At 48.4% G+C, this 11,189-nt stretch overlaps 1 protein-coding gene across 2 annotated transcripts in view; it reads right to left on the bottom strand.

Moving 5' to 3' along the window:
• The window catches only part of LOC103155368 (transcription factor CP2-like protein 1), an 11,340-nt gene extending 561 nt beyond the window's left edge, over window positions 1–10,779 (bottom strand). The window contains exons 1-13 of one of the 2 annotated variants that reach the window (XM_016663511.1): window positions 10,595–10,779; window positions 10,210–10,358; window positions 8,654–8,727; window positions 7,740–7,845; window positions 7,218–7,324; window positions 6,994–7,146; window positions 6,810–6,920; window positions 6,451–6,539; window positions 4,432–4,483; window positions 4,210–4,303; window positions 2,855–2,945; window positions 1,310–2,226; window positions 117–122 (exon numbers count right to left, since the gene is read on the bottom strand). In XM_016663511.1, the coding sequence (XP_016518997.1) occupies window positions 1,971–2,226; window positions 2,855–2,945; window positions 4,210–4,303; window positions 4,432–4,483; window positions 6,451–6,539; window positions 6,810–6,920; window positions 6,994–7,146; window positions 7,218–7,324; window positions 7,740–7,845; window positions 8,654–8,727; window positions 10,210–10,358; window positions 10,595–10,680 (1,368 nt within the window). In that variant the 5' untranslated portion in view covers window positions 10,681–10,779 and the 3' untranslated portion in view covers window positions 117–122; window positions 1,310–1,970. Of the gene's footprint in view, window positions 1–116; window positions 123–1,309; window positions 2,227–2,776; window positions 2,946–4,209; window positions 4,304–4,431; window positions 4,484–6,450; window positions 6,540–6,809; window positions 6,921–6,993; window positions 7,147–7,217; window positions 7,325–7,739; window positions 7,846–8,653; window positions 8,728–10,209; window positions 10,359–10,594 lie in introns of those variants that run through there. The other variant, XM_016663512.1, reaches the window with a different exon arrangement.
• Between the last annotated feature and the right edge of the window lie 410 nt (window positions 10,780–11,189).

Below are 11,189 nucleotides of genomic sequence, written 5' to 3'. Positions count from 1 at the left end.
GGCGGTCGGTCCACCGTGTTTTTGTATTAAAAGATGTTAAATAGACAGGAAATGTAAAAATATTACTGGGTAAATATGTGTTACTGGAACATCTCCAGTGAAACGATACCTTAAACCCACAACTAGTCTTAAAAACAACAAACCAAAAAATACAATTAAAATTAATTTCAATTATTTGCATTTCTGTTTAATCCAAATCAACTCAGCGGCTCATCGGGCCCCCAGGGCTTCAGGGGCCATAAATGCTACTATTTTAACACAAATACATGAATGCAACATTTATTTATTGAGATGATCAATTCTGCTGAATTTGATTTACTGGTTTCAGCATAAGTAGATTAAAGGATTTTAAATTGTTTAACATTTAAATATAAGATTTTAAGGACCTGGCAAGTTTACTAAAAGTTCAAAGAACAATATTCATAGTTAGATTGTTTCGTTACCGTAGCAACAATCTGATGATGCAAGTTTAATCTTTGAGTTGGAACTGTTTGTTCACAAATACAAATTAATAAACTGTAATTATGACTGATTGTTTTTATGTTGGCCAGTTAAACTCCTCCTCCTCTCCCAGATTAAATCCAACACAGAAGCTGTTAGAGGTGCTGATGGGGCCCTTCTCTTTGTCCAGGGGTACCAGCAGGGCTGTCCTCTCAGCCCGCTCCTCTTCGTTTTAGCTGTTGAGCCACTTTCAATTATGCTTAAGACTTCACAGGGCTTTAAGGGTATTTATAGAAAACATCTGGAACATCGGCTGTCCTTACACGCAGATGACTTATTACTCTACATCTCGGACCCGGTATCATCCATGCCCAACATTGTGAGCTTGTTGAACCGTTTTGGTAAATTTTCAGGATATAAGTTGAACTTCCTTAAGAGTGAATGTTTTCCAATTAATAACCCTGCACTCTAAATTACAGAAACTGACTTGCCCTTCCCTCTCTCTAGAACAGGATTCAAATATTTGGGAATCAATGTGACGCGTTCTTTTTCGGATCTGTTTGAAAAAAATGTCACTCCTCTGCTCAGTAATCTTCAGCACGACCTCCAGAAGTGGAGCATCCTAAACTTATCCCTAGCTGGCAAAGTTGCATTAAAATGAACATCTTGCCAAGATTTATGCATCTCTTTCAGAGTATTCCGATGTTTCTCCCAAAATCATGCTTCAGACTTATTGATAAACAGCTGTCTTCGTTCATGTGGAGCAATAAACACCCCAGAATCAGTAGGCGTTTCCTTCAGAAACAAAGGGAAGTGGGGGGTTTGGCTCTACCTAACCTGTTGTACGACTACTGGGCAGCANGACTACGTTATTCCTGCGGTTCACGTAGAGCTGCTCAACCAGAGCTAACAGGGCGGGTTTAGACTCCTACCTTGATGTGGAGTTCTCCAGAGAATCATAATTCCTCACAGGGGGTTGATGTAAACATCCATACAGGTCAGCCTGTGTCCAGTTTGAGAGAAGGGAGGAGCGTGCGACCCGCACTGAGGTAAACTTTAGAGATAAAGCAGCGGCAGCGCCTGATTGGTCCGCTCTCCCGGCTTTAAATGCATCAATTATAAACCTATCTTCTATAAACATATCTTTTAGGAACAAATCTGCTCTGTCACTGAAACGCTCAGAGCAACAGATGCTTGCAATCCGGCAAAAAAAATAAAGAAGAAAAGTAAGTGATTATTTTTCTAAATTATTATTTTCTTAAAAGCAAAAACAAGCAATGTTTAGTCTGGTGGGGGAGCTAGCAAAGCATGGCGGGCTGCCAGGCTTATACATTGGGGGAAACCCTGGACTGCACACAGCAAGCCGACTTCATTCACAGGCTGAGTGAGAAAGCTGCTGCAGGTCCAGATCATGTCTGAATCCGACCCGCAGAGCGCTGCTGAGGTGCAGACGCTCCACTGAAGATGAATATCAGAAAATATTTAATTCAGCAGAGGAGCAAACAGTTCACTGTTACTGGGCAGACTGGTTAAACTGGTGACATCTCCTCTGGTCCAATGCCAGCCCTGAACATGTCCAATGTGAAACCCGACCAGCTGGGTCCCAAAGGTTCTTCACGTGAGAAGTGAATGGTTTCTGTGCTGTAGCCTGAAGATGAGTAAATGTTTGTTACGAGCCAGAAGAGAGGGAGCCGCTCACCGTCGGAGCCGCCGGGCGTCATGGCCGCCGGGCCGCCACTCTGCTGCTGCTGACACACGTAGAGGGTGAGGCGGGGCTGGACACTCCTGGACAAGAGAGGCAACGGGATCAACAGGCTGGACCGACCCAAATGCGCTGAATGGAAGATGTGGACCCGATGGAGTCTAATGGACTCAAATGGGTCCAATAGAACCTATTGGGTCCAATGGATTCTATCTATATCAGGGGTCCCCAAAGTGGGTCCTGGAGGCCCGGCATCCTGCATGTTTTAGTCTCTCCCTGGTTTAACGCGCCTGGATCAAATGATGGCTGTTTGGGGGCTTCGGGGGACCCTGGCCTTGTTGAAACGTTTTTTCCCCCCGGGGGGGGACTGCAATGTGCAGGATGCCGGGCCTCCAGGACCCACTTTGGGGACCCCTGATCTATATGGACTAAATGGACAGCACGGATTCTACATGGACTGTTTGGACAGACGCTCCAATCGGGCCGGTGGGATTACATATGAAACCAGTGGGTTCTGTTGGACTGCATGGATTGTGAAAGAAAAAGTTTCCAGCTATCGATTGGGATGTTGGGCTAAGTGCACATTTCTCCAGCTGCTGCACAAACCGACGTTACGTTCTGAGAATCAGGCACCTCGGTTGTTTTATCTGATGCCTCCGGAACCGGCGCCGTTTCTCTGGCGTGATGAAGAAGCTCATCACGGCGCCTCACCTTCCCTTCATGGTGTTGAAGAGCCGGATGCCGTCAGCCGGACCACAGATCTGGATCAGATCCGCTCTGCTCATCCTCAGCAGGTCGGCTCCTGCAACACGAGCAAAAGCTACAAGTTCTGCTGGCAGCCGGGCCCGACCTGCCTCAGTGTAACAGGTGGAACCAGTAGGTGTCGCTCTCTCCACACCTTGAGCTCCCATAAAAGGGAAGCTGGCAGGCAAGTGGCCAATTGTCAATCTCCTCTGTGCGTTCCACTGTTTCTAATGAGGTTTGTCTGTTTTTGTGGTAAGGACAAAATTCTTTTAATCTGATCGTATTAAGTCAGTGCTGACAGGGTGTTTTTATAGGGCCACTCTGTCATTATTGATGATCTGATGGTAGCATCACCTGGGGGTGTGGTTGTTCGATGCTGCAGGTAGGATTTTTATATTTTTTAACTGGATTTAATTGTATTTTTATTGCAAAGATTTAATAAGCGTTTAATTTTTGTTTTTTTGCAGTTGTTGCTGCACCCTACTGTTCTTTTAGAGTTTGATTTTCATTTTTCCTTGTTTTTCATTCATTTTTGTTTGTTTTTTTGCAAATACACACCATTTTGTACTAATAAATATTGTTAATTTTATGCTGGCTGTTTATTGCATTTCGGCTAACTGAGGCTGTTACACCAGGCTCTACAGACGTACCAGAATATGACCTGCTGATAGCTAATCAGAACCAGGCCACTGATTGGAGCGTCTCTAACGTTCAGCTCCTGACTGCTGGAAAACAAACCCAAAATCATGTCCTGTTTTCTCAGGTTCTGTTGGACCGCTTCCAGCCCAAAACACGGAGTCTGTCCTACTGCTCATCGTTTCCTCTGACCGGAGATCAGGCAGCTTTTAAACCACCCAACGTTAGCAACTCTTACCTCAGGACAAAAATAACAACCACCAGAAACCAACCAATCCTCAGTGAGTCAGTCTAGATCAGTGTTTCTCCACCCTGGTCCTCAGGCCCCCTGTCCTCCATGTTTCAGGTGTTTCTCTTCTGCCACCTGGATTGTGTCTCTGGGTGATTAACAGGATCTGCAGCTCCTGATGGTCCTGCAGTCATTTGAATCAGCTGTTCTGGAATAAAGGCTCACCTAAAACACGCAGAGCAGGGGGGCTGAGGACCAGGTGGAGAAACACTGAGCTAGACTCACTGATGCTGTAGCTTGCTTAGCGTTTGCCTGATATGTGGAGAATGTCTTTGGTTTTTACCCCAGTGACCTCTGACCTTTAGAGATGTCCATTTAAAGGACGTCGAAGTGATTTCCAGTTTATTTTCCAGCCGGGCTGCGGTTCCCACCCCGCCCCGTACCGCTGCCACTGTACCTGAGAAGCTGAAGAAGAGCCTAGAGAAAGGCGAGAACCTGTGGCGCTGCAGCCACCGCTGAGCGTCCTGCGGCGACGACGACGGCAGAAGATGCTACATGTCAAAAAGAAGAAGAGTCCTTGAAATGAGTTTTGCTGCACAGCATCCACTTTCTCCAAATACTGGCCTAAAGGAGATAAGAGAGCAGGATTAAGCATTTAACGCTGCACCCAGTTACTTACATCCGAGCCGCCAGGCATGAACACCTCCGCCTGCTGCTTCGGAGAACAGTTGCTATAGAAACATGAGCATGAGGAAGAAAAACACAGGAAGTGATTGACTTTCTGCTTCGCCTGCACCACTCGCCACAATCACAATTTATTGTTCAGTTACTGCATGAAAAGTTGCTGGTTTTTACTTCTGAACAACCAGAACAACAGTATTGGCTGCATCGCCCCCTTCTGGCCCTGTGAGGTATTACTACAGGAGCCCCGGAGGGAAACCAAACCCTGAAGCCCAGAGAATCCAGTTACTCTGAATGCACCTTTAGTGTTTAGCCAATCAGAGGATGAGACCGATTTAATAGAACCAACAGAACCAACAGGTCCAACAGGACCAGAAGTCGGAACCGGAGCTGATGAATAACCTGAAGTTCTTCCTCTTCCTCTCTGTTTCACACTCAGATGAATCAATGGCTTGCTGCTGGTTCTGGTTCTGCTGCTGGTTCTGGTTCTGCTGCTGGTTCTGGTTCTGCTGCTGGTTCTGGTGCAAACGTTTCCCTCCTGGTTCCTGCAGAGCGGCGCCTCCAGGACGCCTGGACCTTTGACCCGTCTCTCCTAGAGCTCAGGCAACTTTTAGCTTTTTTGCACCTTAGATAGTTTTGGAAAATATTAATTTTTGAAGTTTTTTATGTTCCTGCATCAGATGCACCAGTTAGCTGCAAGTTTTATATTTCAACTTGAATGTTTTATATTTATCAGCCCTAAGAGGCTGAAGTTCTCACTACGCTGTGCTGGAAAGTATTTACACCCCATCAACCATCGGTCACATTTTGTCCAGTTCCAGCCTTCAGTGATTTTTGGAACGGAAAACTGTCAAGTTGAAGGAAAATGATGGGATGTTTCTGATAAAAACCTGAAAACTGAGGCATGCTTTAGGTCAGGGCTGGGCGGCTCCAGGCCTGGACGGTCGGCCTCCTGCAACTTTTAGATGCGTCTCCACTTCAACACACCCGAGTCGAATCCTGAGGTCGTCAGCAGAACCTGATGCACTGAGGAGGTTCAGCTGCTGGACCAGGGAGGCGTTAAGAGCTGCAGGACTCCGGCCCTCCAGGACCAGGATTGCCCACCGCTGCTTTAGATCAAAGCAGCCTCATGGCCTAGTCAAAGGCCAGACAACCCACACACTCTCTGGAGGTTTTCATAGTTCTCACTCGAGAACGCAAATGCAAACCGCCCTCAGAATTCAGTTTGTGAAAAAGGTTAAAAACTTTATTTTTCTTCCCCTTGGCGGTTCTGGACTTTTGGATCCGACAGGAAACAGAATTAATCTTTCACAATAAAACGTAACTCAGATGTAACCAAATGTAGATGGTCAGCTGAACTGGTTTCAGCTTTCATTAAAACAACGTCGTCCTCAGTTAGCAGAAGAAAACCAGTTTCCATGGCAACACGGGTCCAACAGAACCAAATCACAGAACCCGACGGATAAATAGATACTGTTATTGACAGAAAAACCAAATAAATGAAAAAAAACATTTTAATGGGAGCCAGAGAAAACTCCGCTCCTTCACTTGAAAATAAGAACATGAAATAAAGAAAATAAAACTTATAAAATATTAATTGATAAAATACGTAAAGTAGCTTCATGAATTAAACTCGTTATGAAACAAATAAACAATGAAGCCTGGAATAAATCAAGAGACAAACTGATTAATAAACTATCCCCATAATTTTCATCTAGTTTTTGTTTCATTGGGATATTTTTTTATTTGACTCTGTAGCTAGCTGGTAGCTAGCTGGCTGGTAGCTAGCTGGCCGTTAGCCCCGCCTGCTAGCTTCCAGCAGCTAGTGCTCAGTTTATCGGTGATAAATTACAGATATTTAGTTCTGATACTGAAGTTATTTCTGCATTTCAGGGAAAACACCGGCCTCAGACTCAGACATGGCAGACTAAGTTATGTTGACTTGAAGCAGCCAATCAGACGTCAGGATCTCTGATCTCTTCCCTCCACACTAAGGAGAAGCTCGGCTCCGACTTACCCGTCCGTGAAGCCGCAGGGCGAGTTGAGGCAGACGGGTGACGGAGTGCTGCTGCTGCTCAGGTTCAGGCTTTCAGGCCACTGGGAGCACTGGGACAGAGGACAAACCACCCAGTTAGGCTTCAGCACAGAACCAGAACCAGCTGATTGCTCAGGAGCAGAACTGTGTTGGGACCAAAGGCTTCCTGCTGGTTCTACTGGTCCAACACTACGGAATGTCTCTGATCCAGTTAAAGCTCAACCAGATTAACAGAACCTGTTGATCCACTTCGTGTTCAGAGACACTGAAACCCTGAGATGATGTCATCCTGTCTGCTGAGCCCAGCAGCCAATCAGAGAGCGGCTGGTTCTGATCCTCACCTCCTTCAGCAGGGTGGTCTCATGGGACAGCTGGTACTTGTCCCGGTCCTGAGGCGTCTTCTTCTCCATCTTCTCTCTGTCTGTCTTCAGCTTGCGATCTGCTCCTTTGGGCTTCACACACAGGATGAGACAGTTGGAGCGTTTTGAACGCAGCCGGCCGGGCGCCGCTCGCCAGGTTGAGTACCTTGAAGACCTTGACCTGGCAGTTGGACGAATGAACGTGTTCCACGTATTCCCCCTGGTCGTTGGAGGTGAAGGAGTCCACCTGGAGGCAGAACGGAACGCCCTTCTCCCCGCCGTGCTTCCTGGGGGTGAACTCGGTGCTGATGCAGTGGACCTGTGGAGAAACACGGAGTGAGACTAGAGCAGGAACGCTGGCAGTAGCATTCTACAAAGGTCCATCCGCACCTGGATGAAGACAGAAGCGTTCTTCAAGGGATCCCAGAGGAACTCGATGGTGTTGAGGTGCAGAGGGTCTGAACGCGGGTCCAGGATCCCCACGGAGAGGGGAACATCTGCAGGAAGGACAGCAGTCCGGTTAGCGATCCTCAACCTGAAGGTCCGAACGCACCCAGAGTCCTAAACATCATCATCAGAGTGAAGCAGGAAGTCGATGACTCCAGCAATGATCTCAGAGCAGCAACTGTTGCTGTTCATCAACCTGGGAGGGGTCAAAGGTCACCCACTGAGCAGGAATGACCTTTAATTCAGGGCTTTCCAGGGCATTTGTTTGGTGACAAAGTGAGCTGAAAACAAGGGAAACATAATGAAATAAGCCCGACCCACCTGCCCGTCGGCTCCCTATGCGCAGTGGAGCTGCGGCGCTGAGCCTGATACCTAAAGGTGGAGTCGGTTCTTCTCCCTTCAGGATGAACCAGAGCGTCTTTAGAGGAACCTGTCGGGGTTCAGGCAGGTTCTGGATGAGCTCACCTATATCCAGGATCCGGTCTCCGGGGCGGTTCCACCTCCATCCCTCCAGATGCTGGTGCTCCATGTACTGCAGCCGGCGGTCGTGAAACACGATGCGCACGATGCTCTGCAGAGAAGCAGCGGCAGGTCAAAGGGCGGGGGAACGCCTGGATTCACTCAGTCACATCATCAGCCTCAATGAAGGAGGAGAAATTCACAGGAAGTTCAGCTCCTTTCAGAATAAAGCCAGATCAGCCAGAGCCTCGCCGTCTGATTGGTTCTGGAGGACCAATCAGCTGCTGAGGACTCATGGTGCCAGACAGGTGAGGACAGACTGGAGCCTCCACCCAGATTGACTCCAGGTTCTACTCCATCTGTCCTCTTTGTCTTGTTCCCATGAACCATGTTGGTTCTGAGAGGAACCAGAACCTGCTGATGACATCAGCAGCATCACCATGGAGACGTTTATGGAGGGAGGCCCCATGCATGACTGCGGAGAAGTCAAACATCTCCTGGTTAGCTCAGCTGCCACATGTTTCTACTTCCAGGAAGCAGCGAGCGGCAGCCAGCCTGCCGACGCAGGAACGTCCCACAGGTCCGCTCACTCAGAACCGGCCGGACCGGACCTGCAGCCCCTCCTCAGGCAGGAGGCGGCCTTCATCACCTCAACACAGTTTCAACACAGAGCTGCAGAGCAGCTGCCGGGTTTTCTTCAGGAGTTTTGGTTGGAGGAAGCATCTGAGCCAAGCGTGGAGAAAGCCCGGCAAGGCGGAGCAGAAGGAGAGGAAGGAGCGACAGCACTGAGCTGCCACCGGCCCTCGGAGAGGGAACGGTGCGTTCAGGGACCCGCGACAAACCGAGACAGTGGAGAAACAGACGAGAACGAGAAGCAGAGAAGACATGAACAAACAGACAACATGGAGGCTTCCACCTACCTTCACATATCTGCTGCTTATATCTGAATACTCCACTAGCTTTCTGTTAAGCATACGGATTTCGTAGGACTGACCTACATATTAAAACATTAAAGAAAACCTGATTAAAATTTAATAAATGGAAAATCAGTCAATCAGAACAGAGGAGATGGAAACTGAATCACTGCAGGAACCCTGAGAGCCCGACATGAAGGCCAGCCAAGGATAGTAACTCCAACAGGTCTGAAACAGGAACCTGAGGCACGGAGAAGCTCCTTCACACTGGACCGAGACCAGGAGGCCGGGACGGCTCCGGACCGGGCCGGGACGGCTCCGGACCGGGACGTCCAGGCGTCACCTGCAGGAGGAGACTTCTTCCTGCCTAGCCGCCCCATCATGGCTCCCGTCTGCCCTGAGATGGAGCCGGGAGCCTCCAGAGGAGGAGGTGACGGTCCGACAGAACCGACCCGGCTCGTTTCAGCTGCTTTGTGTCTGGGTCCAGTTCACCCAACTGCTGGAGCAAATCTGTCCAACTCTCGCAGAAAATAATCATCGTCTTCAAACTGTCAGCATTCTCAGGCGCGTTCCCGGACCGGAACCCGGTCCAAAGGGAGCCGAAAGCAGCTTTGGGGACTCTGTTCCCTGGAGGTAGATGATTCTCCACAGACAGAACCTCCAGAACACCTGGAGGGTTCTGGTCGAAGTAAATGGAGGTTCTGGTTCGGACCAGTTGGAGTTTAGCAGAAACCAGACAGAACCGATCAGAGAGACAGGAAGGAAGAGGAAACATAATAAACATGAAGAACCAACATGTTGGACCCGTGAGGTTCTGCAGAACCTGGAGCTCACCGTTTCATCGTTTCTGGACCTTTAATCATTTATTTCAATCATATTTAGGGGGAAAGATTTTCTGACAGGGTCAGATATATTCATACACCCCAGTCCCGTTTGGACCAGAAGAACATCTGGAAAAGGATTCAGTCTGCAGCTGCATGGTGGCGGCAGACTGATGCTGAGGGTCCAGACTGGTTCTACTGGTTTGGTTCTGGTCCAGTTTTCAGAGGGAGAAATGTTTCTCTGGGGTATGTAAATATCTGGACCTGGCTTCTCGTTTTTTGTCATTTTATCTTTAATAAAAATCAACAGATTCAAGCAGCATTCATCCAGAAAACGGCTGTATGTAAACTTCTGGTCTTACATTTTAATGTGAACAAACATTATTTCTAGCATAATTCAGCAGAATACATTTATTATTGAATTTCTATATCTCAGATTACTTTTTAAGTGTTTCCATTTTAAATCATATTAAATATTAATTTAAAGTTTTTAAATTAGAAATGTGTGTATTTATACTTTACTGGTGTTCAGTTTTCCTCATGTTGATATTTAGCTGCAGATGATCAACAATTATTAAAATTAATTGAATTATTTGTTTATTTGCATTTTAATCTTGCACACAATGAGCTAAAGTGTTAAATGTTTTTATCCAATTAATGGATTAATTGATTTCTTCAATAATTATGTGAATCCTCCAGGTTGTTGTCGGCTGGTCCCGATTGGATCCAGAGGGACGGTACCTTGGTTCAGGTAGGTCAGCGTCTCGTCCTGCTGCTTGACGGCCGGAGACGTGGCGGCGCACAGGACGTAGTGGAAGGGCGGGCGCCGGGCGCCGCTGTCCGCCCGGAGCCGCGCCTCCTCGGTCTTCAGGAAGGGCGCCAGGGCGTCCCTGGAGGACAGGGCGGAGGAGACGCGTCCTGACTGCAGCTCTGCGCTCACATAACGGGCCATAAATGTTCCAATAATAGAAAAACGGCGTATTGCCTTCAGCTTTATCTAATCAACTCATCAGAGGGGCAAAGGTTCCAGACTCTCAGAATAAACAATAAAAGTCGGAAAAAAACAGGAAAAAAACTCCAGAAATTCAGCAGAAACAGACCGAGACTGGAGCAAGGTGAAGCTCACCTGATGTAGCTGGTGGAGTGCTGCTGCTGGAGCTGCAGCTGCTGCTGCTGCTGGTAGGACTCAGGCTGCGGGTGGCAGAATAGCATGTCTCGGTATCCACGGCAACAGGCAACAGGAGCGGAGACAGACTCGGATCGGGTGGTGCTTCCTGCAGAAGCGCTACGGGAGAAACGCTCCTCACTCCTCTTATACCGTCCTGACGTCTGGGGGCGGGGCCAGGGCCTTTCTGACCGCCGTGGGGGCGGGGCTTGCGCACACACCTCCTGCTGCGGAGCCAATGTGTGTCCTGCCTGGGAGGATCCGGCAGACGGGCAGGTCCAGCTGGGGGGTTCTTCCTCTGAAGCTGCTGCAGACTGACTGTAAGCTCTGAGTCGAGCTGCAGCAGCTGCTGCAGGTGTCAAAGTCTGCTGGGTTAATGTTTATCTGGACCAGAACCTGGAGGACAGAAACCGTCCCTCTGCTGCTCCAGGACAGAGACAAGGTCCACAACACACCCATGTTCCAAATATTACAGAGAACATTCAAGAGCCAGAGGATGGATGGATGATGGATGGAGGGATGGGTGGATGAATGGATGGGTGGATGGGTGGATGGG

This window comes from Poecilia formosa, unplaced genomic scaffold, assembly GCF_000485575.1.
Source record: "Poecilia formosa unplaced genomic scaffold, Poecilia_formosa-5.1.2 Scaffold424, whole genome shotgun sequence".
Classification (NCBI taxonomy): Eukaryota; Metazoa; Chordata; class Actinopteri; order Cyprinodontiformes; family Poeciliidae; genus Poecilia; species Poecilia formosa.
This window is presented reverse-complemented; position numbering and strand designations above follow the sequence as displayed.